Source organism: Penicillium diatomitis (assembly GCF_028827545.1).
Source record: "Penicillium diatomitis strain IBT 30728 chromosome Unknown utg000001l_segment0_segment0, whole genome shotgun sequence".
In the NCBI taxonomy this organism is placed as follows: Eukaryota; Fungi; Ascomycota; class Eurotiomycetes; order Eurotiales; family Aspergillaceae; genus Penicillium; species Penicillium diatomitis.
The window spans coordinates 4,126,905-4,153,138 of NW_026623173.1; the positions used below are offsets into that span (position 1 = coordinate 4,126,905).

The 26,234-nt window shown below is 51.2% G+C and overlaps 11 protein-coding genes across 11 annotated transcripts; 6 read left to right on the forward strand and 5 right to left on the reverse strand.

Annotated features, from left to right (window-relative positions):
• Positions 1 to 373: 373 nt before the first annotated feature.
• N7539_001197 (MRX complex DNA-binding subunit) lies at positions 374 to 4,443 on the forward strand (the record flags this gene model as incomplete). The annotated part of the gene is made up of 3 exons (XM_056930801.1): positions 374 to 463; positions 532 to 4,305; positions 4,408 to 4,443. Coding segments are annotated over 3 exons (3,900 nt in total), but the record flags the coding sequence as incomplete, so codon positions are not given.
• Positions 4,444 to 4,623: 180 nt separating this feature from the next.
• On the reverse strand, positions 4,624 to 5,784 carry N7539_001198 (putative DNA repair protein Rad1; the record flags this gene model as incomplete). Its single annotated transcript, XM_056930802.1, has 1 exon — positions 4,624 to 5,784. One exon carries the CDS (start codon positions 5,782 to 5,784, stop codon positions 4,624 to 4,626), a length of 1,161 nt encoding a protein of 386 aa, XP_056795095.1.
• Positions 5,785 to 6,958: 1,174 nt separating this feature from the next.
• On the reverse strand, positions 6,959 to 7,368 carry N7539_001199 (OST5 family protein; the record flags this gene model as incomplete). The annotated part of the gene is made up of 4 exons (XM_056930803.1): positions 6,959 to 7,004; positions 7,068 to 7,122; positions 7,180 to 7,209; positions 7,266 to 7,368. 4 exons carry the CDS (start codon positions 7,366 to 7,368, stop codon positions 6,959 to 6,961), a joined length of 234 nt encoding a protein of 77 aa, XP_056795096.1.
• A 215-nt stretch (positions 7,369 to 7,583) lies between these two features.
• On the forward strand, positions 7,584 to 9,232 carry gcnE (histone acetyltransferase GCN5; the record flags this gene model as incomplete). The annotated part of the gene is made up of 7 exons (XM_056930804.1): positions 7,584 to 7,605; positions 7,672 to 7,763; positions 7,840 to 7,893; positions 7,970 to 8,178; positions 8,242 to 8,356; positions 8,414 to 9,121; positions 9,212 to 9,232. The coding sequence occupies 7 exons, from the start codon at positions 7,584 to 7,586 to the stop codon at positions 9,230 to 9,232; spliced, it is 1,221 nt and encodes a 406-aa protein (XP_056795097.1).
• Positions 9,233 to 10,205: 973 nt separating this feature from the next.
• On the forward strand, positions 10,206 to 11,368 carry rgsB (uncharacterized protein; the record flags this gene model as incomplete). The annotated part of the gene is made up of 2 exons (XM_056930805.1): positions 10,206 to 10,363; positions 10,432 to 11,368. The coding sequence occupies 2 exons, from the start codon at positions 10,206 to 10,208 to the stop codon at positions 11,366 to 11,368; spliced, it is 1,095 nt and encodes a 364-aa protein (XP_056795098.1).
• A 615-nt stretch (positions 11,369 to 11,983) lies between these two features.
• On the reverse strand, positions 11,984 to 13,006 carry N7539_001202 (COP9 signalosome complex subunit 7; the record flags this gene model as incomplete). The annotated part of the gene is made up of 2 exons (XM_056930806.1): positions 11,984 to 12,669; positions 12,748 to 13,006. The coding sequence occupies 2 exons, from the start codon at positions 13,004 to 13,006 to the stop codon at positions 11,984 to 11,986; spliced, it is 945 nt and encodes a 314-aa protein (XP_056795099.1).
• A 2,299-nt stretch (positions 13,007 to 15,305) lies between these two features.
• On the forward strand, positions 15,306 to 18,836 carry ctpA (Cu(2+)-transporting P-type ATPase CCC2; the record flags this gene model as incomplete). Its single annotated transcript, XM_056930807.1, has 1 exon — positions 15,306 to 18,836. The coding sequence occupies one exon, from the start codon at positions 15,306 to 15,308 to the stop codon at positions 18,834 to 18,836; it is 3,531 nt and encodes a 1,176-aa protein (XP_056795100.1).
• A 728-nt stretch (positions 18,837 to 19,564) lies between these two features.
• On the reverse strand, positions 19,565 to 20,757 carry N7539_001204 (Proline iminopeptidase; the record flags this gene model as incomplete). The annotated part of the gene is made up of 4 exons (XM_056930808.1): positions 19,565 to 19,633; positions 19,721 to 19,836; positions 19,917 to 20,588; positions 20,652 to 20,757. The coding sequence occupies 4 exons, from the start codon at positions 20,755 to 20,757 to the stop codon at positions 19,565 to 19,567; spliced, it is 963 nt and encodes a 320-aa protein (XP_056795101.1).
• Positions 20,758 to 21,932: 1,175 nt separating this feature from the next.
• Positions 21,933 to 22,436, forward strand: N7539_001205 (uncharacterized protein; the record flags this gene model as incomplete). Its single annotated transcript, XM_056930809.1, has 1 exon — positions 21,933 to 22,436. One exon carries the CDS (start codon positions 21,933 to 21,935, stop codon positions 22,434 to 22,436), a length of 504 nt encoding a protein of 167 aa, XP_056795102.1.
• Positions 22,437 to 22,587: 151 nt separating this feature from the next.
• Positions 22,588 to 23,985, reverse strand: N7539_001206 (uncharacterized protein; the record flags this gene model as incomplete). Its single annotated transcript, XM_056930810.1, has 5 exons — positions 22,588 to 22,988; positions 23,059 to 23,701; positions 23,756 to 23,804; positions 23,875 to 23,920; positions 23,976 to 23,985. 5 exons carry the CDS (start codon positions 23,983 to 23,985, stop codon positions 22,588 to 22,590), a joined length of 1,149 nt encoding a protein of 382 aa, XP_056795103.1.
• A 225-nt stretch (positions 23,986 to 24,210) lies between these two features.
• N7539_001207 (phosphoribosylaminoimidazole carboxylase ADE2) lies at positions 24,211 to 26,142 on the forward strand (the record flags this gene model as incomplete). Its single annotated transcript, XM_056930811.1, has 4 exons — positions 24,211 to 24,676; positions 24,742 to 24,839; positions 24,911 to 25,868; positions 25,946 to 26,142. The coding sequence occupies 4 exons, from the start codon at positions 24,211 to 24,213 to the stop codon at positions 26,140 to 26,142; spliced, it is 1,719 nt and encodes a 572-aa protein (XP_056795104.1).
• Between the last annotated feature and the right edge of the window lie 92 nt (positions 26,143 to 26,234).

A 26,234-nucleotide genomic window follows, 5' to 3' on the forward strand; every position in this document is an offset into this window, starting at 1 on the left:
ATCGTCAACTCCAGAACATCTGTAGCGCTGGACTCACAGGTTTCCAAAACATACACCCGGATCCAGATCTTCTTTCTACATTGAAGGATCCATAAGAGTTCCACCTTTCCGGGGATCACTACAAGAATGTATGCGCCGAAATACCTTGATCGCCATACTGGGTGATGCAGTCACTAATGAATCCGCAGGTGTAAGCGCATTGCCACCCACAATAGATAGCATGTAGAGCGACTCACTCACACGATCCATGCGTCAGCGAAAATTGACAAGCTCTCGATTCTGGGGTAAATACCTACTCCCGCAAGTTTCAACGCCGTAGAAAGAGACCACAATTTCTTTGTCGCCAGGCTAACGCGGAAAATTTCATATCAGAGTTCGCTCCTTCGATAACACACGCAGCGAGACGATACAGTTTCAGACTCCTCTCACGCTAATTGTCGGCTACAATGGATCAGGAAAGACGGTATGCTGGCTCGGCATTTCACAGTATATGGACAAACAATGCCTGCGCAGCAAGCTAATCGATCCTAGACCATTATCGAGTGTCTCAAATATGCTACCACCGGTGATCTTCCTCCCAACAGCAAAGGTGGTGCCTTCATCCACGATCCCAAATTATGCGGCGAGAAGGAAGTTCTTGCCCAGGTAAAGCTGTCGTTCAACGCAACATCTGGCGCAAGGATGGTTGCCACACGCAGTTTGCAGCTCACCGTGAAAAAGACGACAAGGCAACAAAAAACGCTGGAGGGGCAGCTTGTGATGGTCAAGAATGGCGAGCGCGCTTCGATTTCTTCGCGGGTCGCGGAATTGGATCAGATCATGCCGCAGTACCTGGGCGTCTCAAAAGCTGTACTGGACTCTGTGATCTTCTGTCATCAAGACGAGAGTCTTTGGCCGATGAGCGAGCCATCGGTACTTAAGAAGCGTTTTGACGAGATATTTGAAGCGATGAAGTACACCAAGGCCATTGACAACATCAAAGCTTTGAGGAAGAAACAAAATGAAGAACTCGGGAAATATAAAATCATGGAACAGCATGCAAAAGAAGACAAGGAGAAAGCCGACCGAGCCGAAAAGCGATCCATCAAACTCCAGGACGAGATCGAGGCGCTCCGAGAAGAGACACAACAAATGTCCAGGGAGTTGCGACGTGTTGCGGAACTAGCCGATAAAGCTTGGAAGGAATCCGAAAGTTACGCGCAAGTCCTCGGCGCTCTGGAAGGCAAGCGTATCGAGGCAAAGAGCATTGAGCAAACCATCGAAAACCTCAAGAGACACCTCGTTGAGCTCCGTGAATCCGACGAGTGGTTGCGATCCAACCTTGAGCAATTCGAAACAAAACAGCTCCAGTACCAGCAACAACAGGAGTCTCAGAAGGAGACCTACATGGAACTCAAAGAAAAGATTGACGCTGCACGACATAGACTGGGTCTGAAGCAGGCCGAGAATGGAAAACACGAAAATGACAAAGCCAACTACGAGCGTCAGCTTCAGAGGCGCCAAAAAATGATTAATGACACCGCTCGTGATAATAATATTCGTGGTATCGACGACGGCATGAGCCAGTCAGAGATTGACGAATTTATGCAAAAGATCCGACGTCAACTACGAGAACGGAATCAGGCTCTGGAGCGCATGAAGCGGGAAGCCCAGCGCGAGCTTCGTGGGGTACAAGATACTCTCAACGAAATTGGACAAAAAAAGTCTGCGCTACAAGAGACAAAAAATGCTGCGAGAAGACAGATAGCTGCCAACGATAAGGAAGCGTCTCTGCATCAAGGGAAGATGAACGAAATAGAAGTGGATGAGGGTGTCCAAGCAGCCCTGGAGGCCAAGATCGAGGAAACCAATGCCGGTCTCGAGCAAGCCAAGGAGCAGGCCAAGGCAGCTTCATGGGACCAGCAAACCGAAGACATCACCTCTCAGTTGCAGCATCTTGAGGATCAAGGTTCGAAGCTGAACACCGAGCTCATCGAGTCTACGAAGAAGGCAGGTGACCTGGCTCGTTTGGATCACCTCAAAAAAGAATTGAAAGACCGAGAACGTGCTCTACAAACAATGAAGAGCGCACATGGTGAACGACTGTCAAAGGTCGTTGGTCCTGACTGGCTACCTGACACGCTTGAGAAAGACTTCCAACGAGAGATTGATAGTCAATCAAAACAGGTCGCCGATGTGGAGCGCTCTCGTGACAGTGTCAACCGTGAACTCGAGCAAATTGAATTCAAGTTGACCAACGCCAAGAAGACTCTGAAACAGCGGAGAGATGAGCTGAACGACTGCGTCAAGGAGATCCGGCAAGCTATTGATGCTGATCCAACAGACTACCCCGAAACCGTCAAGGACCGTCAGGCCCAGTATGACATGGCTCGTAAAGACGCCGACCAATTTGCTGGTATGGGAGAATACCTCAATAAGTGTCTCGATGCAGCAAAGCGAACCAAGATGTGTCGTACATGCCAGCGATCTTTTAAGAATGAGACAGAGCTTCAGACGTTTACGAGGAAATTGGAAGCTCTAGTCAAAAAGGCGGGATTGGACGCCGAAGATGAGGCTTTGCAGGGAATGGAGAGTGATCTCGCAATGGCTCGCGCTGCTCATGGGTTCTATGAGCAGTGGTTGCGCCTCTCCGAGACTGAGATCCCAGAACTCGAGAAAGAGGAGCAACGCTGCGACTCGCAGCGGGATGAACTCTTGAATAGACTGGAGATGCAAGACCGCACAGTCAGCGAGAAGCAGGAGAGCAAAAGGGACGTCGAGACACTCGCAAAAACAGTGGCGACCATCTCCAGATATGATAATGAGATCAAAAATCTCTCGTCTCAGATTCAAGAGCTCTCGGCAAAGCACCAAGACGCGTCGATGAGCCGCACATTGGAGGATATTCAAGAGGAGATCTCAGCCATCAACGAGAAGTCTCGGGCTTTAAAGAAGACGCACGCCAAGCTTACGCAGGAAAAGGAACAGTCTCAAACCCGGATCAATAAGCTCGAGCTTCAGTTGAGAGACGTTCGTGCTAGTCTCAGCACCACAAAGTTCCAGCTGGAAAAGAAGGCTGATTTGCTGGTCCGCCTGGAGGAATACAAGAAGCTTAATGCTCAGCAACGTGAGGCTATTGAACAAGCCGACAGTGACATTGAGGCTTTGACACCCGAGTTGCTTCAAGCACAATCACGATACGATGACATCAGTCAAAAAGCGGAAATTCGCGAAAGAGACTTGCAAGCTGATATCAATAGACTTTCTGACAGTATCCACCAGTTGGACCTTGCCAATGAGGAAATCAACTCCTACCTTGAGCGAGGAGGTCCTGCTCAACTGGAGCGTAGCAAAGAAGAGCTGGTTCATCTTGAGAATGAGATCCAAAAATTCGAAAGTGCACAGGCCGAGACCACAAGAGAGATCAACAGGATCTCTACCCAGCTCAAAGACAGCGAGAACACCAAGCGGCAATATTCCGATAATTTGACGCACCGTCAAGCCACACGAGGCTTGAAAAAGGTGCTTGAAGAGATTCAGGAGCTGGAAGAGCAAAATGCCGAGGTCGATCGCAGCCGGTTCAAGCAGGAGTCAGAGCGATGGACTCGCGAGCACAACGCACTAGCCGCGAAACAAGCCAGCAAGATGGGTGAAATGAAGTCCAAGGACGATCAGTTGATGCAACTATTGGCCGACTGGGATACAGACTACAAAGACGCGGCAAGCAAGTACAAAGAGTCGCATATCAAGGTCGAGACTACAAAAGCTGCAGTCGAGGATCTTGCACGTTACGGCGGTGCTTTGGATAAGGCGATCATGCGGTACCATAGCTTGAAGATGGAAGAGATCAATTCCATTATTGGCGAACTCTGGCAAAGAACCTACCGCGGAACTGACGTTGACACAATCCTCATCCGATCGGACAATGAGAATGCCAAGGGTAATCGGTCCTACAATTATCGTGTCTGTATGGTCAAATCCGGCGCCGAGATGGACATGCGTGGCCGTTGCAGTGCCGGTCAGAAGGTCCTGGCCAGTATCATAATTCGACTTGCCCTTGCTGAATGCTTTGGTGTGAATTGTGGACTCATCGCTCTCGACGAGCCGACAACTAACCTCGATCGCGATAACATTCGCTCTCTTGCTGAGTCGTTGCACGACATCATTCGCGCCCGTCAACAACAGGCGAACTTCCAACTAATTGTCATCACGCACGACGAGGAATTCCTTCGTCATATGCAGTGCGGTGATTTCAGTGATTACTACTGGCGTATTTCACGCAATGAAAAACAAAAGTCAATCATCGAAAGGCAGTCTATCGCTGAGGTAAGTAACCGGTCCTTCCCCCATGGCCGTGTCTTGGGCATGAGATCGCATGACTTGTACTGACTTCCGCACTCCACACTAGGTCATGTAATGGACTCACAGTACGACGAGGAATTGGTGGTCATTGTAGGACTATAGGCAGACCCTGTTCTTGCCTATTTTACCGTTGTTGGATCCAGGATCTTTGAGATGAGCTAACTAGAGACCCTTGAGCTGTATCGATATTTCCTTATATACCGATTTGATTTATGTTGAATTTGAAATAAATTGCCGGGGAAGTAAAGATTCATGATCCAGCTTTTTAGTGTCGTACATCAGCTAGTCGTCAACTGCCATATCCTCATCGGCGTCCTCCTCATCCAGAAGAGGCACAAACCGATAGTCCACAAAGCACCTCGGCCCTGCAGCAGCTTTGAGCCCAGCGCCGACCGACCGTCCCGTTGGGGTTTGATCATCAAGATCTACCATGAACTGGAAGCTGAGAACACCCTGCCGATCTCCTCGTATACTGACTTTGTTAGCAACGGCCATCGCTCTTGCCGCCTTCTTGATCAGTGCGAAACGATAGCTCTGTTGAATTCGCTCCCCCATCGACAAAGGAGGTGAGACCTGGAAAGTCTCGGTGACCGTGGGAGCAATTCTAGCCCTGGTGGCGCGTGGTCGCGTGGTTCCATCATCAGTCAAAATTTTATGTGCCTGTGAAGCACGATCTGCCTGCGCTGCTCCGCTCAACGAGTCTTTCTGTTGATCAACGGAGAACTCTACTGTCGATTCGCTAAATGGTCCACCGGCGCCAGAGAGGGCAAAATAGGGCTCTCTGGTGGCACAGGCTGATAATCTGAGCAGTGTTGGATTTGACGAATCGAGCTCGGCGATAGCATTGTGAAGCCAGGCCGAGCGCATGATAATCTTCATGATGATCGCATCGCGTTGGAACGGGATGTCGATCTCTGCATCTTCGGGCTCGTAAGTGACCAGCTCGCAGGTCGTTTTCACGCCTGCTTCGGTGATTGCAATGCTGAGGGGGGCGCCGTAGTGAGCGTACTGGAGAGTGCAGGAGCGGTCCATGAGCAAGGCCGGCGCTGAGAACGCGCTTGACGCCGGATTTGTTTGAGGTAGATTCGAGTCGCGAGACCCGTTTGGCTCAGCTAGATCATTGATTCCAAAGATCTTCAGTGTCTCCAGGAGAGCCGATAGGGAGACGATGAACTGTGGGAACTCGGCATCCTCGGTGGCATCCGTATTTTGCGTGGACCCCTCGGCGCGATTCCTTTGTGTCGATGAGGGTTGGAAGGTGTAGCTGGTGAAGAGAGACTTGTCGAGAAATGCCAATCCCTGAATCACACGGCCCTCTTCTACTGAGAAGCGGAGACCATCGGGCGTGATTTGGACGGTTGCTTTGGCGGCAAAGCCGATACATGAAAGCAGCGTGAAAAGGTAACGGGCATTGCCTGAGACTCCAGTGAATAGCGGCTCCATTGAACGAAACTGCTGCGGCGAGCTTATTGCCGGGACAAGAAATACAGGATTGGAAATTGTGAATAGCGATGGACTCCCGGGCTCAGAGCAGAGCCTGTCGCAGACCAATGAAGTGGCTGACAAGCTTGTGTTTGCCAATTGGGGACGTTGAAGTCGATTCTGAGAAGTGAGAAGGCAAATGACCGATTGACCAGAGACTGTCCAATCCTCTGGCGTACAAACAGCACGCAAATCGCACTTGATATGACCTTGTCCCTGTCTTTCTGTCCTGTCTACTATTCCTGGTCTCGACTTCGTTTCTTTCTGTCTTTTCGTCTTGTAGAACAGCGAGACGTTCCTTGAAATATGGATCTTCTTGGAATTCATTCAAGAAGAACACGTCCGTCAGAGCCTCGGAAGCGGCCCCGCCAGCGGAATCCAAATATACTACCACTCACCAGGCAGGTCCACGGGCTTCGATTAGTGCAATATCCAGTTCACTTCCAGATGTTTACAGATTCTGGGTTCATCATAATAGTCTACGAGAAACCTGAAAAGGCATGGAAGTGGAACCTCCAATTCAAGGACGTCACATTACAAAGTGTGACCGTGCCCAAGGATAGACGCTGCTCTGCATCGTTCTCTCGGCACTATAGCTCCCATGGCTCGCCATGAAATTTTAAATCACAAGCGATTCTCGTCTCGAGTGACGAGAAACTTTACCTAGAGATCGGGGTTGTTCAAGTCCATCGGCACAGCGATACTTAGATGCAGAGACAGCGCCTCAGCAGCTTTGGCTTGAAAGAATCAGGTTCATGTTGGAAAGCTAGCGCAGCTTGGCTTTGCAGATGAGTTGGGACAACGTGAGAGCATAGAGCAGATATCCATGGACAGGGTCGATAACCGTCGCCCTCCGAAGGAAGCAGACTTCGCCGTCTGAGCCTGGTCTTTCAGTAAGGAAGGAGCCCAGAATCAAACATCACTTTCGAAACGAAGTCGGTGATTGAAATGTCCTTTGTTAAGGCGGTCTCTCCGGTCCTTCAACGATACAGTGCCGCCTCGCCAGTGATAATATCCAAGATTTCCCCCGAGGCTTGCAATATCCCTCACCGCAAAGAGGACACCTATTGCGCCTAGGTTTGGTCCGTCTTCCTCAATTCCTGTGAATTGCCCTTGATCTAGACCGGGTATCGATTTAAACATAAACTCCGACAGCACAAATGGTGAAAACAGCGCCAAATCTGCAGAAGTTGACTGATCAGCGCTGTTTCGATGGACATGGAAGCTTCCTTTCGCCCACTCACCCAAAGAGCACAGATGCTGGGACGCCGAGAGATGCGAGACTGAGAAATGACCGGTCTAGATTATTGAAGTTAGCCTATGGGATGTAGGAAGAGAGATTTTGAAATTGCGTACTGAGGCCAAAGAGTCCTGTAAGAATGATGGCTGTTGAAGAACACGTCAGTAGCGCACGAGTCGGAGCGGTGATACACTCCCCGTACCAATCATGAGCAGGTTGAAGCCGACCGCAAATTGGCTATCCTTTGATACGAATGGGTGGAAGGGAGTTGCCGAAGCGGCATCCCAGGCTTCAATCAAAGACATGACAGGCAGGTCTGCTGGACGACAAAGGCTCAATTGATATATGGATGAGCCCAAGGTCATCAGGGGACATGAACTATACACATGCGCGACCGGTCGATCTGGCCCATCCGGAGGAACATTATTCCGGATGCGGATTCCGGGGAGGCGTTATCGCATCTCAAGAACGCTCAAGCTCCGACCATATTTTGAATGCGACAGCTACACCCCCCGCAATCATGGCAGTCGAGACCCCCCAGAGTATGTGCTGCGCGCATGGAGTTCAATGCACAATTATCTTGGCTCAATTGACCTAACAAGATATAGGCACTAAAAGGAAGGCTTCCGAAGAGCCAGCTTCCCCAGATTCTCAACTGCAACCCAGCAAGAAAGCGCGTACTGATTCTCCAGTGAAAGAGGTATTTCAAGTCCACCGGATGACTGCAAACTCGGCCAAATCCACGATTACTGACGCGCTGTTCGCTATTTGTCTAGGAGGATGGTGTGCTACGAAAGCCCCCACTTCGTATAGTTCCATTTCCCGAAAAGGTGACTACTTCCATCCTTGGCCCCGGCGCACGCGCTGCATATGTACACCGAGCTGGGCTGATCAGACGCCATTTAGCCTGCCGTTATTGAAGAGCGACATGGCGATATCGAATTTCGGGTCGTCAATAACGATGGGTCACACGATAGCTTCATCGTCTTGACAGGGCTCAAGTGCATCTTCCAGAAACAACTACCTAAAATGCCCAAGGATTACATTGCGCGACTCGTTTACGATCGTTCACATCTTTCTATTGCCATTGTGAAGCACCCCTTGGAGGTGGTCGGGTGAGTCGAGTCTCCGGTGAGATGGACGGGGTAGGTGGTCAACCGCTAATACCCTGGAAACAGAGGCATTACCTACCGACCATTCAACAGCCGCAAGTTTGCTGAGATTGTCTTCTGTGCCATTTCATCCGATCAACAAGTCAAGGGTTACGGCGCACATTTGATGTCCCATCTCAAGGCAGGTAAACATCGCTCTTGATCCTGGCTACACTCGACTAATACGCACTCGTTTTAGGATTACGTCAAAGCGACATCCCCCATCATGCATTTCCTTACCTACGCCGACAACTACGCTATCGGGTACTTCAAAAAGCAAGGTTTCACAAAGGAAATCACGCTCGACAAATCCATTTGGATGGGCTACATCAAGGATTACGAAGGCGGCACCATCATGCAATGTACCATGTTGCCCAAGATTCGATACCTCGAAATGGGTCGCATGCTCTTAAAGCAGAAAGAAGCTGTACAAGCCAAAATCCGTGCTTTCAGCCGCTCTCATATCGTCCATCCGCCCCCGAAAGAATGGAAGAATGGCGTCACTAAGATTGATCCGCTCACCATTCCAGCGGTGAAAGAGTCTGGATGGTCCCCTGATATGGACGAGCTCGCTCGACAACCCCGGCATGGTCCCAATTACAACCAGCTACTCCATCTTCTCAACGATATGCAAAATCACAGTGCTGCTTGGCCGTTCACGCAACCTGTCAATCGTGACGAAGTACCGGACTACTACGAGGTGATCAAGGAGCCAATGGATCTTTCGACCATGGAGGAGAAGCACGAGAAGGACATGTATCCTACACCGCAGGATTTCATCAAGGACGCCATGCTGATCTTCGACAATTGCCGTCGGTACAACAACGAGAACACGCCATACGCGAAGAGTGCCAACAAGCTCGAAAAGTTCATGTACCAACAGATTCGGAATATCCCCGAGTGGTCGGTACGTATACACTGTGCCCTCATGAATTGCTCTTACAATTTGCATTTAGATGTTTCATCATGTTCAATGGCTAACCATTTCTCTCGACAGCATCTTGCCGATGGACACTAATGATTGTTTTGGTTTGATTTCATTGGGCATGGAACGGAGTTTTTGGACAAAGATTGGATCGATTTGGAATACCCCATGCATCTCATATTTCAGCGCAGTCTTCCACTCTTTCTTTATGGCACGAGATGCCTGCTTCTTTTCTGAGGCCGTCTATTATGAATGCTGATCGCCGCTTTGACTGGTTTGATGAACCCGGATCCGCGAGTAGCGAGTAACAGTCTTAGTCGGTTACTGAAGAGGATTTCTAAAGAATGGCATAGATCATTTATCTTGCATGTAGACTCTCACAGTGCTTTCTATCCATCTCGTTCTGCTACTCAAAGCTTGCTCAGTCGATCACCGGTGGTTTAGATAACTTTAATTAGCACTATGATGCAATGTCCGTTAGCACATCCATTATTTACAGGGGAAATTGCGTTGTGGGTCGGGCTGCGCGGAACAACATTTCTACGGACTCGATCGCAGACCACGAAGGCTTGGGAGTATCCCCAACTGAAGGCTTCACGCGACTCTGTTTATCGCGCTGGTTGTAGCTCTTGCCTTCCTACGGGATCTCATTCATTCGTTTCGCTTCTACAGTGTTGATCTCGTATTTCGGTCTATTCTCAAATAGCCGCTGCAGTGCAGTAGTCTTGCAGAGGAGGTTGGCGATTCAATTCTGACAAACAAACACAAAACCGTCATCGCTTGGCTTCTCAGCGACAATTCTATTTCCACGCCTTGAGCCCAAAATTGTCTATCGCTTGGCCTCGTTCATTCCTTTTCCAAACATCATCATCACTCCTTCAACAACTTCTGCTCCCACTGGGCCGGTCATTTCTTCTTTGGCTGTGTTCACGGCGCCCTGCCCCGTTCATTCTTTACGGCCGCCCCTTATCGTCACCCCTCCCCGTCGATTGACAGCGAGCTACGTTTAACAAAGCAAATCTTGCCAGCCGGGAAAAACCCGCTAGCTACCTAGTATTCAGACAAGATGGCATCACACGACTCTTTCTCCGACATTGAGCAGCGAAACCGGCTGCCGACCCTTTTCGAGGTTCTGAGTCGTCGCACTTTGGCACCTGTCGATCTCTTCTCGTTCTACATTTACATGCGTGATCAGCATCGTTCTGTAGATTACCTTGACTTTTGGTATGTGTCTGCAACACGAGACCCTCGACGTCAAAACACTGACTCACCTACTTGTCTTCTTTATCCAGGCTCGATGTCTCCCAACACATGTCACTTTGCCGTCACTATGTCCGAGAGCTTCGCCGGTCGGTCTTGGTCGCAACGCCCGACATGGAGAGAATCGACAGCCGTGGATCCGCAATGCTGGAAAATCTGGAAAGCCTGGGCGACATCCCACTAGTGGAGGCTGGTCCTTCCCGGATGCATCAGAATGAGAAGGATCGTGATGCTGATCATCGACTTTCTGCTTTCCTTCGCTCAGAGGGTCATACCTCTCACTCCCCTCAAAATAGTGTTGGATCTCAACAGTCCGGTCTCGACCGCAGGCCTAGTAGCGGCAACGGAAACGGGGTGGATTCGAATTCTCCGGGTCATACAGTTGGCCGTCACGACATTCGAGCCAGCGCGGAGAAGATCCTCTACACCTATCTGTTACCCGGCGCTGAGCGAGAAATCGTCTTGCCAGAAGCCATGGTCTCGACCTGCATCAATCTGATCGAGGATGATGGCCGTGACGACCCGCAAGTGTTTGACTCGGCGAAGGACTATGTCTTTCAAGCCATGGAGCGCGATGCCTTTCCGGGGTTCTTGCAGGCCAAGGCCCTGGGGAACCTGGTGCCGCTTAGCATCATTGCCCGCTTGGCCTTTGCTTTGATCTGTTTCGGTGCCGGCTTTTGGGCTGCCTTCTACGTGGTCCTCCGCAATGAACCTCGCCATGTCCGCTGCTGGGTCATCTTACCCTTTGCCATTGCATCATACTTTATTGTCTCCTACCGGTACAAGATCGATCCGGTCATGGCGTTTTTGGGGTACAGCGAGTACACTTTTATGAACTGGGGCGTGATTCGCGAGCCTTATGTTCGGAAACTCTTGAACAAGCGCGCTCTGATCACTGCCTTGATGTCCTTTATCACCGCTGCTGCATTGAGCATATTGTTCATCTTTGTTCCTGGAACCATGCTGTAAAGACGGTCACCAACCAATCCCGCAAGTGTCGATTGATCGCCCACCTACAAGTATCGGTCACTTCAACGAGTACTGTGCGCAACAGACGTGACTCGACCTCGATTACACTCCCGGCAGGCGACTTTTGTTGTTTGCTTTTTGTCTGCTTCTGTCGTGCCAAAAGGGCCCAATCTAGCCTGCTGGGCGACAAAAACTTGCAGTCATCTGCATCATCTCCACCGTCCCAACGTTCTTCTCTTTCCTCGCCACCGGGTATCCCCAATCTTCTCTTTCTCTCTTACCGTGTCTATAATTTGTCTTATTGGCCATTCCTATCATGTCTTTTTCCGAGCTCCGTGTTTTTTTTCTCTTTCGAACAATACCCCTTTATCATTCTGGTCACTAATTCTGTATTTACGTTATTTATGATTCGAGTCGCCAGATCTTCTGAGAATGCAATTTGCCCAGTTGCTTTTTGAATTGCATTGTTCCACCAAGGCGTAAAGATCGGTGGTTCCTAACCGGCATGTGGACACGGGCCCGAACATCGATCCAAGAGACCATAAGAGAGTAAAATCCTGCACTTGAAGAGGGTTGAAAGGTCATCATAGTCGTAAATAGCCAATATCTATGGCTCTAAGTTCTCCGGCCCACCACACGCTTCGTCTGTCGATTCCCCGCACGGCCCAAACCGGCGCCTTCATCGATATCCATGCGGAAGGCATTATCCCCATTATCCGATTCGAAACCATCATGCTCATCGAAATCATCAGCTTCACGTTTATTGCGCCCGAGTCCCATCGTCGTTGATCGCACTGCACCTCGCCCCATGCCGGACTTACCGACTCGTCCGTCTGCGCCACTCCCTCCGTCCCCGGGACCCGCCTGAGCCTGTCGCCGCTGCACGGCTCCGGCCACCTGTTCCTGGTAGACCTGATCTTTCGCATGGCGTTTCTGCGCATTGGTCTTGACCCGGACGATCTCTGCTTCCAAGCCGGTGATGACTTGTCCGCATCGGGACTCCCACTCGGTCAGGATGGTGACCATCCACGGCAGGGAATGCGGGGGTGCATCCCGGAGAGAAGCCACGGATGTGACGTTGACGGTGGGTGGGTTGGAGGCGGGAGACAGACGGGCAGAGATCAAGTTGGCGTAGATGGCGGTTGTCACAAGCGCTTCAAGGTCGGCGGCAGTGGAGAGGGATAGGGCATTGATTAGAGATTGGTACGTTAGGGGTTTGGTGGTGGCGGCGAGGGAAAGGAGGGAGAGCAGTCGGAGCTTGAGGGCTTGATCAGCGCTTAACTCGGGGAGGTTAGGTGTTTCTGTTGTGGTGGTGGGATTGCCCACGAAGTTAGCATTGTATTGGGCGGAGAGGATGACGAGAGAGATGTGTCACGAACCCTGGTAGTCCTGCCATGTGCCCCAGGCAAAGATCTCCAAGAGCTTCAAGTACGCTTGATACTCCACTGGCGTGTCGGGAGAGCCAAGAGCCTGAACGGTGGTTGTTTCGAGAAGCTCGGCAAAGACGTAGGTGTTGGGAGCGGATGTCGCATTGGTGATGATATTGCTAATGAAGCGCGGCGAGGTGGCACTGTTGGAGGTCGCCAGGGCGATGAATGGCTGAAGGGCTTCCAGCGCCCGAGCATGTGTTTGGTCCATGATTGTGTGGTGGGAGATGCGGGATGCGGGATGCGGTCAATGATGAACGAAGAGAAGAATCAATCGCCCGCGAGAGAGTGAAGGGAGATGGGGTCGGCACTTTGATATAGCAGAGTCTTTTCTCCCCGAACATCCAGTGTGGGACCGTGGAGAAGCCAAGCTTGTCTGTAATGTGTTCACAGATGAAGTAATGAGGCAGAAATGGTCCAGCAAGTAGATCAATCGATAGCGGAGCAGTTGCTCGGATAGCTCGTGGGTCGGATTGATAGCGGAGCTATGCTGTAAAGTGTAAACATCACAAACACGACAAACCAGGCAAACATTGGTGATTATCTATGGAAGTATGGAGCCTTTTTTCAGACTGATAAGCACGGAGGTGGACTTTTGTCTACTACTGAATACTGATATCCAATCTTCAACTTGAACAACGTAGTGGCCTATTGATTCATTGAAAGTCATCGTTGATGAGTCCATGTCTGTACCACTTGCATACTACTATGTACATACTCTACCACAAGGTGTACCTTAGTAGTGTACTATTTACGATGTAGTAGCCAGTGGCCACCCAGCTGCTGGGTGATGACTAGAAAATCGTTGCCAAGATCTTCCGAAACATAGACCGGGCTTGGTGAATGTTGCCAAAGGGCGCCCCTGCCCCGACCACGGGGTGATTGCGACGGAGAAGAGGGGCGACAAGTGGTTCTCGCTCGTATTGAAAGCATTCTTGCACATATTTTGATTATCAAACTCAATATAGTTCCAGTAAGCAGGACACATCAGTCTAGAGCCCTGGAACACATGTACATAGGGTAACTTAATCCTATATTCGATGGACGTATCGGGCCTACTGAACAGGGACGCATCCATGCAGAAAACACTGACGGACTCGTGACACCAAAATACTCATATGTGGACTTGTATAGGACTCGCTGGCCCTCTAAGACTCTATCATTCTGAAGAAGAACAGTCTTTCGTGTTCACATCCCGTACTCTAGTCATCTTCGAAGATTGCCATCAGCCGGCGCCCACCTTAACAGCCGGAGCACATGACCGAGTCTCACATGATAGTCAACTCTGTTATTGAAGCCTCGTGTCCTGGATGATCCTGGTCTCTGAGATAGCCAGACTGGGTGTTCATCGTGATTTTGATCTGATTGCGCGCCCTTGCTGTTGCACGAGCGCAATCTGACCTGGCTGCTGAGTTTCTTGAATCATCGCAGGTGAGACTACCGTGCAGCTCCTCATCCACTGATCACGAAGGACCCTGACCCGGCCCTGTGGGCGACTCTGTCAGACCTGAAACAGATGAAGAAGACCTGGCAACTTTATTCCCTTCGGTCGGTGTTTCAGCATGTTCGGATGCCTCCGCTTGATCGTCTCTGGTGGATTGCTGTATTCCTACTCGGCCAAGGAGGCAGAGTCTGGTCGTCGGAGATTGATTTGGAGAAGGTCCACAGGGCACAGCAACCCGTAGCGACAATGTCCGTGAATTGTGCATCCCTCCATTCTGAGTATGCATACGAGTATGAAGTATGGACTGCTGAACTCCTAAGCTGCATTAGCACCAAGGGACTAATTTATAATCAACATTGTAATAGTATGACTATGCAACCACAGGACCGGCTGCATCATGCTCTGAGTGGCTCTGCAATCTGCGTCACTGCTCTCACCTGTTCTTCGCGGCCTTTTCCACTTCCATCGGCGCGATGTGATGGACCGGATGGCCAGCCGTTGGATCGCATTCCCGACTCCACTTTCCTCCTCTTCAATGCTGTCGAGAGTCAGCACAAGACGTCAAAATCATTCATCTATACATATACAACTTGTGCCCCCCTTGCTTCCCGTGATCCCTTTCTCTTTCGCTTTGTCGCCCGTCCTGTTCCTTTTTTTACTTTTGCTTTCTACCTTTCTCCTTCTCTATTCTTACGAAAGGCTGAATTTCCTGCTGGACAGTCTGCGCAAACACAGTTGATGCTCATCGTTTCATCGGCGCTTATCAGATTACGCCAGCGGACTATTTAACATCGTGGATCTGGAACGTTCGCCGATCTTTCCGACAGCTTCCGTCCTGCGCCCGCGCAATTCCTTCATCATTATTGATTGTTACTGCGCTGCGCTAAACCGGGCACATCCCCCACGACACTGCTGCATGCAACTCCGATCACATCCTTCTCTTCAACACAGGCAATAAATCCACCTCCCCGTCTCGTATGTCCGTCCTGCGAGTGTCGTAAACCGTCGAATCTCCGCGGAGCCAGATTTTGCAAACGCTGCACGTTCCACATCCCCACCGCTCGCGATGGCTACCACAATCGTCAAGGTGGATGGCATGACATGCGGCGCATGCACCTCGGCCGTGGAGGGGGCCTTCAAAGGGGTGGGAGGTGTCAGCGATGTCGCCGTCAGCCTCATGATGGGTCGTGCGAGTATTCAACATGATCCATCAATAGTCACGCCTGCCAGAGTGGCGGAACTGATTGAGGACTGCGGCTTCGATGCAGAAGTATTGTCGACGGAGGAACCTCGAGAGACCTCAAATAATTCAAATCATGTCGCGACCGAGCCGCGCATTTCAACCACAACACTAGCAGTTGAGGGTATGACATGCGGCGCATGCACGTCGGCCGTGGAAAGTGGGCTCACGGACGTCGCAGGCGTGGTCTCCGTCAGTGTGTCTCTGCTTTCAGAACGGGCAGTTGTGGAGCACGATGACGGTGTCATCGGCGCAGCGCAAATCGCAGAGCTCATTGAAGATCGGGGATTTGGTGCTCGAGTGATGGAAACCAATACCACTTCTGTCGCATCCCAACAACCAGTGGAGCAGGCCTCCTCAACGGGAAACAAAACAAGCCACATGGTCACCACCGTCGCGATCGGCGGGATGACCTGCGGTGCTTGTACATCAAGCGTACAGAATGCTGTTGCCAACGCTGACGGTGTAGTTCAATTCAACATCAGCTTGCTGGCAGAGCGTGCCGTTATTGTACATGACTCATCCGTAGTCTCTGCTCAAGCACTGGCTGCCATGGTCGAGGACGCCGGCTTTGATGCCACGATTGTTTCGTCTGAAATGCAAGAGCCCTTGATCAGGAAGACGCAGCAGGTGAATTTGAGCATTTATGGTCTGCAGGACGCTGCTTCTGTTTCTGCCTTAGAAGAGACCCTCCGGGACCAACCGGGGGTCCAGTCTGCATCAGTCAAATTGGCGACATCGCAATTGAATATTTCGTTCGACACCTCGGTCATTGGTATTCGCTCTGTCGTCGACATAGTCGAGCGTGCCGGCTACAACGCATTGGTCACCGACACCGATGATAAAAACGCACAGTTGGAATCCTTGTCTAAAACTAAGGAGATTCAGCAATGGCGGCGCGCCTTCCTCACGTCCGTATCATTTGCCGTGCCGGTCTTTTTCATCAACATGATACTTCCCATGTACTTACGCGCCATTGATTTCGGCATGTTCCAGATTGTCCCAGGTCTCTACTTGGGTGATGTGCTTTGCCTCGGTCTCACAATCCCGGTACAATTCGGTGTCGGAAGACGGTTCTACATCACCAGCTACAAGTCACTCCAGCATAAATCCCCGACCATGGATGTCCTGGTGGTACTGGGTACTTCCGCGGCCTTCTTCTTCAGTTGCTTCACCATGATCATGGCCCTTCTCAGCAAGCATCACAGACGTCCAAGTACTGTGTTCGACACAAGCACCATGCTGATCACATTCATCACGTTAGGCAGGTGGCTTGAAAATCGAGCGAAAGGACAAACGTCGGTTGCTCTTTCTCGACTCATGTCATTGGCTCCGTCCATGACCACAATTTACGAGGACCCCATCGCTGCCGAGAAGCTGGCGGATGAGTGGGCGTTGTCAGAAGGTTCGCCTCAGATCAGTTCTCATTCGTCCGATAATGCCGCTTCGGTCAATCCAAAAATCATCCCGACCGAGTTGATCCAGGTTGGAGATATTGTGATTCTCCGTCCCGGTGACAAAGTTTCTGCCGATGGTGTTGTCATCAGGGGTGAGAGCTACGTGGATGAGAGTATGATCACGGGCGAAGCGCTGCCCATCCACAAAAAGAAAGGGAGCCACATGGTCGCTGGTACAGTCAACGGCACAGGAGCTATCGATATCAAGGTGATTCGGGCTGGCAAAGATACTCAACTGAGCCAGATCGTCAAACTAGTACAGGACGCTCAGACAACTCGAGCCCCGATCCAGCGCATGGCCGATATCATTGCTGGTTATTTCGTTCCGATTATCATCGGTCTCGGATTGACCACTTTCTTTGGTTGGATGTTCCTCAGCCATGTGCTGTCAAACCCCCCCAAAATCTTTGAGATAGAGGAAAGCGGCGGTCGATTCATGGTCTGTCTTAAGCTGTGCATCTCCGTCATCGTCTTCGCCTGTCCCTGTGCTCTCGGCCTCAGCACACCGACTGCAGTCATGGTCGGCACCGGGGTTGGCGCGGAGCATGGTATCCTTGTCAAAGGCGGAGCTGTGCTCGAAGCGGCCACCAAGGTCAACCACGTCGTGTTTGACAAGACTGGCACGCTTACCACGGGACGTATGAGCGTATCTCATGTAAAAATGGAACCTCATTGGACTGCAAATGACTGGCGACGTCGGCTGTGGTGGCTTGTTGTCGGCCTCGCAGAAATGGGCAGTGAGCATCCCATTGGTCGTGCAATTCTCACTGAGGCACAATCCCAGGCTGGCAATGCGGGAGAAGACGGTTTACCCGGCAGCGTTGGAGACTTTGATGCTCGCGTCGGTCAGGGCATCTCGGCTGTGGTTGAGCCCGCGTCCAGTGTTGAGCGCGTCCGCTATCATGTTCTACTGGGCAATGCGGCATTTTTACGATCAAGAGATGTCGACCTGCCTGCTGCTGCCGATCCTGACTCTGCAGATTTCGGTGGGGACCCTGCTCGGACAGCACCCAAGCCTTCTGGCAGCGCATCTGGAATCACTCGAATCTATGTCGCCATTGATAACCACTATGCTGGGTCAATCTCCCTCCAAGATAGTGTCAAAGAGAGCGCGGTCGCCGCAATTGCCGCGCTCCACCGCATGGGAATTTTCACCTCCATGGTCACAGGCGATACCATGTCAACTGCTTTATCTATCGCCTCTGCAGTCGGAATCCCTGCCTCCGCTGTGCACGCATCCGCTTCCCCCTCGGATAAAACCTCCATCATTTCTTCACTCCAGCTCAATGGTGATCGCGTGGCTATGGTAGGAGACGGGATCAACGATTCGCCTGCTCTTGCGACAGCATCTGTCGGCATCGCACTCGCCTCAGGAACGGACGTCGCGATGGAAGCGGCTGATATTGTGCTAATGCGTCCTAACGACTTGCTTTCTGTCCCCGCCAGCCTCTCACTATCTCGCTCGGTCTTCAACCGCATCAAGCTCAACCTTGTTTGGGCATGTCTCTACAATGTCATCGGTCTCCCCTTCGCCATGGGTCTCTTCCTCCCATTCACCGGGTTCACCCTCCCGCCTATGGCGGCCGGTGCTGCGATGGCCATGTCAAGTGTTTCAGTTGTTGTCAGTAGCTTGCTTCTCAAGCTCTGGCGTCGCCCATCGTGGATGAAGGTGGAGCGATTAGAGAAAGAATTAGCGTCGGGCGCCATCACAGCTGATGGCGTGTCTCGCAAGAGTGGCTGGTGGACGCTGGCTGCTATTCTGTCCGACCATCCTTCATCTATTCGTCGACGTCTCACAGGAGTGCTGACGCTGCTATGGTCCCGTGTCTCTGGTAGACAGGGCGCCGTTCGGGACGATAATGGTTACGTTCCTTTGCAGACTGTTGAGCCCCCAGTGTGATCCGTCCAGATGAGTGAATGTTGGACTAGGAAAAGGAGTATATGCCGACGTTGGAGACTCAATCCTTCTGGACTATATTGTTTGGACGTTTTTATGGCTTTTCCCATTGATTTAATTGAGCTGGATTTCTCAATTGGGGCGTGCTTGTTCTTTGGGTGTTCTTGATTTTCGACCGTTAGACATTGATACCTCTTTTGTACACTAGAAATGCTCACCTATACATGCTTATTAGCCTCTCTGCCTTCCTGTTATACGTCTCTAAACGACAGACAAGCAATTGCTAACATTCAAAAGATCAACGGTCTTCGAGTAGATAGATAGGTAGGTAGCTCACTTGTTGAAGTGACTCGGCTCCAGAACTTTCATGTCAAGCTGAACAGGTTCAAGCGTCACTGCAGTCATATCATCTCTCTCGCCTACACGATTCGTATCATTGATATTTACTGTATCATCCACGTTACTATTGCGTCCAGCTCGGCTCTAATCACTTCATTCCTTGCTCTTTTCAGATATTTGACTCGACCTGCGTATGATCTTCAAAAAAGTGAGTAAAGCATCCCCTATGTGCTAATTCTTCAGTAAGTTTCCGTCTTTTGCAAAGAGGGAAGATTTGAACTGCTTTCGCTGGCCATGATGCGGGACAAACTTCGATGGCCGTGGCTATGAACCAGACGCATCAAATAACCGGCCCTGCATGCACCACCTCAATAGAATATGGTCTGATCGTCTCATGCACTGTAGTCCTGATCTGCATACTGGTCACAGACTTGCATCAATTGCTGACGAGTCTCAGAAGCCTAGAGAAATTCGTCAGCGTATGTGTGTTCGTGGCTCTCTGTTTCCCGTGCTCAAGACACAAAAATGACGATCGGGACAAATCATACAAATGGCATATGGCCTGATGAAAGCCAGATCAGTTGCAAGTGAGGCAATTCCCGTTGAAGTCTCCATGCCGTCTTGGGAGGACAGACCATGTCATGTCTACCATGGAGGATCGTACCTGTTACCACACCGTCAAACAGTCAGTTGCGGTTTCACATACACTATTCAAGAGCCTGCCTTTGTGGATCAGACACGTACCGGGAATGTCCCGAATCTTGGCCAAATTTTCACTTTTCAGGATCTGGCCGTCATCCAGCCAAAAGTCGTTCACCATGTAGTGAGCTTCGAGAAGAGCATGCGGCACCGACCACGCTTCATCATCCAGCATCTGGAAGTCTGGAGTCTCCATGGGACCCCAACCAATACTCAAATCCCACCGGTTCCATGCTCTTGCGGCTTCGAGCCGTATCTTGGGGTCATTCGATTGGAGTCTCTTGTAGTAACTTGCGTTTGGATGATCACGTTCCTCTTCCGACAAGAATTCTAAAAATTCGTCCTGGGCTTCAGGAAACAGATTGTTGACCCCAAGAGGATCTCGGAACCAATCAAGTTCCAACTTCGTGGCGGTGAAGACGCCAAAGATGACAAGTGAGCCCACAGCGTGAGGGTAGGCTTGTGCGTAGAGCAGAGCGAGGGTAGAACCCCAGGAGCCTCCAAAGACCATGTGCCACTTTGGGATTTTGAAATGCGCTCTGAGTGTTTCGAGGTCTGCGAGCAAGTGGGAAGTATCATTCTCACGTAGTTCTAGCAGAGGCTTGGATCGTCCAGTGCCTCGCTGGTCAAAGAGAACCACTCGGTAGATCTCGGGGTTGAAGTAGACAGTGTTCGCTTTGCTGATATGACCTCCAGGGCCACCGTGGAGGTAGAGGACTACCAAAAAGTCAGCTCTAGAGTATTGAGACCTCGACATCGGGTGACAGCATAGCCACCTACCTGGTTTGCCATCGCGCTTCCCGTATTGCTCGTAGTAAAGCTGGTGAATCGAACCTACGGGGACCACGCCCTTGTCGAAGGAATCCGAGTGTTCATAGCCGCTCATCTCGCGAAGTGGAAGAGGAGCTGCCAATATGAAAGTATCTGGCAGCTGTTGGGCGCTTGAGAAGTAGTGCAATTCCACAACGCAGGCGGCCGAAGAGAATCATAGGTGTGCTGTGGTAGAGTCGTTGTCCGATATGTTTGACCAAATGGCCCAGCACCCCGTGATCGTGTCACGTCACTAAGTGCGTTTGGGTAATGAGTCACGAGACTGTCGCACTAATCAAGTCGATCGTACAGTATGAGCCCCGGTCATGTTTTTTTGGCCGTTGACAACCAAAAGGTCATGGATCCCAGTGAATGTAATACATGCAGTCAGCACAATGTCAACCGAACTCTGATCGCGGCCATTCCTGTGATTGAGGAATTTCCCTCGGCCCAGTTTTGCCTGTATCAGAATCCCAACTCATGGCTCCGGACTGATGCGTGAATCATCGACTTGTATTGCTCAAAGGCATAAGGTGACATCCTTCCAGTGTTCTACTAGTATACTCATTTTGCCTGACGCTGGGCGGCTCTAGCCCGAAGCTAGCGACACCGAGTCATGTACATTCAATGATGAGGTAGCCCCGGGGCCGATAAGCAGGTGCCACAACACTGATCAGTGAGTACCCAGCACTACTAAGAATACCTTTGACACTAACACTTCCAAGGCTCGAATCCAAGTAGCAATCGACTCATGATGGACATCATCGGCATGGTCTTGATATGACCCACGACTGCAGTCATACTGCACCAGCATCAATAAGAGGATACACTGGACGGCCAGTCGTGTCAGAAGCTACCTACAACACACTGATGATTATACGCTTTCACTTCGACCCGTAAGACCACCAGCTATGGCGCCTCCAATATGCCCACGCCAAGATGGCTCACAAATCTGACAGGCTTCCTTGGAATCTCTTGAGCTTGCGGTATACATTATGTTGATGTCGCGTATGGATTCCCCACGACCTGCGACCCTATGGTGCGCGAACAGTCTGCAAAGGACCACCGACGGACCGAATAATATCATAGTATCTGTGGACGACTTGTACTATGCGCATGATATTCGTCCGTAGTGACCAGGGACTACCAAAAAAAACAAGCCTTTAGTGGGCCTAGACAACAGATGGGCTTCATAAAGTTTCCTACCTGATTGGAGCGGCGGATAAAGAGCGTTGACGTGGAAAGCTGGAGATGACCGACAATGGAGAGATGGAAGAAACACCGTTTGGCCTCATGTCATTATATGACCTGTTAACTCCAGAGATTCCCGAGCTGGCGTACACGCCCACTAAAGTTGATATTAGGGAGGCTCGGAGCTTGCCATGCCAATTTCGTCCTATGGAAATATTCCCTAGTCCTACTATCATGGACCAAGTCGACTACAACCCAGGGCGAGTGTTCCCAATCCCTCATGAACCGTTGCATCTGCTCAACAAGAAGGTGCTGGATGACTCACTTGAGTGGTTCTACCAGGTTATTGTCAAGGGCACAGTAATGGCAAAGGGGAACAACTACAAGCATCTTCACTGGGAGAAGGCCGTTTCGGGAAACCTCGTTTGGAGGCTGAAGTTTGTTGACTGTGTTCTTATGACTTCAAAGCCACAAAACAAGAAAAACTGGGAATCATTATACCTTACACAAACCCAGAAAATGATAAAGACACATCATGATTCGGAGAGGAACCTTTACAAATGAGACTCCTGCTCTTTTAGATCCAGCTATAAGACGGAATTGTAGGTCGTAATTCATATCGTCAACAGTGGCTTAAGTAAGAAAGCTGTAAGGACGCGAAGGATTGCCTAATGACGCCTAGAGTGCCTGTCCGTGTAAATGCGTCGCCAGCCTACTATTGACTGTCCTCCACCTGCGACGGTTCGCTGTTGCCCTCCGTAGCGCCCGTGGAGTTCTCGTTAGGTTTCGCTTCGTCTTTTGGCGTGTCATCATCAAGAGAGATATCACCATCTTGATCAGGTGCGCCCGTTCCTCCTTCTGTGGAATTTGTCTCGACGGGTGATGTATTCGAGGTGCCATCATGCTCCTCTTGAGCAATCAGCTCCATTTCTACGCCCTTGCCATCCTGTAATCCCAGATCCTCTACGCCCAGCACGGACGGACCACGTGCGTGGGGGACATCTTCAGATGGCTCAGTGGGAGAAGAGGCCATACCTGGCCTTGGAACATCTCCCCCATCAGCGACGGGTGCCTCTGATAGTTCAATCTCCTGCGGCGGTGGTACGGTCGTGATATCTGCAGTGAACCAGTCAGTATCTCTTTCCCCCAGTTCCCATCCTGCAATAGTGGAAATCAAATCACATACGATCATCCAGCATGACACCATCCTCTGCGACAAATGATGTGCCGCTTAGCCAAGGAATAGGTGTCAGAAGCGCCCCGCCCAAGGACTCATCACTACCCAAAGCAGAAGCGTAGTCTGCTGTTGAAAAAGCTCCCGCGCTATTCAACGAATTGGGGGTAATTCCATTCGCCTGATCTTTGGTGTTATTTGATGCACTGAGTGGAAAGACGTCGGCACCACTGGTCACAGATATCACACGGTCCACAGCACGGAGATAGGCAGGCAGGGATTTATAGTGGGCCGAAGGGTGAAGGATGAGCTCCGCAAGCCTCTGAACGGTATGAGGGGGCTTTTCGGTGAAGAAGGTCTGGATGGAGGAACGAGTGGATCGAAGCAGCAGCGCAAGGGGCGGTGGGAGAGTGCCAGTCGTCTCAGTGCCAGTAGTCTCCAAGGGCTCGGACGCAGACTGTGATGTCGAAATCGGGTCGTTCAATGGCACTGAATCGGTCGCAACACGCTGCTGATTATCAGACTGGATGCTCCCTGGTGCGTCGTTCTCCTTGTTGCTGCCTTCGGGGGGCGGATACAAGACGGGTTGCGGGGATTGCGGCGGCGCATGGGAGCTCGGTGATTCCCTTGGCATGGGGAAAACATTATGAATATTCTGTGAACATTTGTCAGGAAATGTTTCATCCGCATCGCGCTCACACAAACATACATAGTCCAGCCGCTCCAACAGAGGTTGAACCATTCGTTTCCATTTCTCACTATATTTGGTTCGTTATCAGCTTCGCGTCATGCGCCGGGTCGGGCCTGGCCCCCCAGATTCATACGTACGGGTCAATGGACCCGCCATTGGCGAGCACTGTTAGAGCCTCCTCGTCTAGAGCCGAATGTCAGCTAAAGCTAAACGTCATAATCATCGAATGAACACATACCTAAAGACATTCTCACTTCATGGGCAAAAGCTGCACGAGACAGCGACCAAGGATGTTAAGCTTCGGGCGGCAATTGCATTAACCCGCTGATTGGGCGGAGGTAGCTAGTCTTATCGATAGCGTCATGTGATTTCTCCGCGAATTTTCGGCGGGGCAACCCATGACTCTTTAGATGATCCTGGGGATCCCGCATACTGACACTGGTGAGAAATTGTCCATTGCACACTCAGACAACATGTGGAACTCTCGCAAAGTCGGTATTCTTGGGGGTGGTCAGCTTGGACGTATGCTGGTTGAGTCCTGCAACCGATTGAACATCCAGGCAAATGTCTTGGACGCCGAGAACTCCCCGGCCAAGCAGATCAGCTTCCATGACGGACATGTGACCGGCTCCTTCAAAGAGCGCGAGGCTGTTCGTCAACTCGCCAAGTCTTGCGATGTGATGACCGCTGAAATTGAACACGTCGATACCTACGCCCTCGAAGAGGTTGCCTCCGAAGTCCAAGTCGAGCCTAGTTGGCAAGCGATCCGAACCATCCAGAACAAGTTCAACCAGAAAGAGCACCTGCGCCAGTACGGAATTCCCATGGCCGATCACAGAGAGCTGGTGAAGAACACCTCAGAGGAGTTGGCGGAGATTGGACAGCAATTGGGCTACCCATTGATGTTGAAGTCCAAGACCATGGCATATGACGGACGGGGTGCGTGATGGCGTCTATACAACCCGATCTGGGACCGAAGCAATTTGCTAAAGCATCTGTGTCAGGCAACTTCCGAGTGAACTCGAAAGAAGACATTCCAGAGGCTCTAGAGGCCCTCAAGGACCGACCTCTGTATGCGGAGAAGTGGGCCTACTTCAAGATGGTTCGTGAAATTTCCCTGTATTCCACCAAATGCAGAGTCGGCCAGAATCTGATAGATTGCATTGTTTCCAGGAGCTGGCTGTTATGGTCATCAAGACCAAGGACGAGGTTCTCTCTTACCCAACCGTGGAGACCGTGCAAGAGGACTCAATATGCAAGCTGGTGTACGCGCCAGCCCGGAATGTCTCCAACAAGATCAACGAACAAGCCCAGGCTCTCGCTCGTAAGGCAGTGGCTGCTTTTGAAGGCAAGGGCGCTTTCGGTGTTGAGATGTTCCTGCTCGAAGACGACAGCCTGATGCTCTGTGAGATTGCTAGTCGCATCCATAACTCCGGCCACTACACAATTGAGGGCTGCGCGCTCTCTCAATTCGACAGCCACATTCGCGCCATCTTGGATCTGCCCATCCCTGCCAAGAGTCTCGAAATTCGTCAACCTTCTATCATGCTGAACATCATTGGAGGCTCCGCTCCTGACACTCACCTCAAGGCTGCCGAGGCCGCCCTTTCAATCCCCAATGCGGCGATTCACCTCTACAGCAAGGGCGCTGCTAAGCCCGGGCGCAAGATGGGTCACATCACCGTCACCGCGGCCACCATGCACGAGGCCGAGACGATGATCCAGCCCTTGATTGACGTTGTCGACAACATTCGCGCTCAGCGCACCGATATCAAGACGAAGGCTCAGTCCTCTGGACCGTCCAAGCCCGCCCCCCAAGTGGCCGTCATCATGGGCTCCGATAGTGATCTGAAGACGCTGGTTCCCGGGCTGAAGCTACTAGAGAGCTACTTTGGTATTGAGCCCGCGGTCGAGATCACATCTGCTCACCGCACACCCGACTACATGGCCAAGTATGCCGCTGAAGCTGCCTCCCGCGGCATCAAGGTGATCATCGCCGCCGCCGGTGGTGCAGCTCACCTGCCGGGCATGGCCGCAGCTCACACGGCTCTGCCTGTGATCGGTGTCCCCGTCAAGGGCAGCTCGCTCGATGGCGTGGACAGTCTCTATAGTATTGTCCAGATGCCCCGCGGTAAGTCCTCACCCCCGTCACTTTTACTCGTACCCTAGATTCCCGGAAACTGTCGGACTCTAATCGATTGAACTCAGGTGTTCCCGTCGCAACCGTCGGCATCAACAACAGTATCAACGCCGCTCTTCTCGCCGCGCGCATTGTCGGCGCCTTCGATCCTTCGGTCCAGAAAAAGGTCGAGGCGTATGCCGAAGAAGCCCGCGCCGAGAACATGGAGAAGAAAGGCACCAAGCTGCGCGAACTTGGATGGGAACAGTACTTTGCGCAGATGTAGATTTGACAGCTCACGCGCAGCCAGAGCAAGGGCGTCACAGCCGACCCCGTCTATACGTTGCCCAACGTTGAAAGGAAAATGAAAAAAGGCCA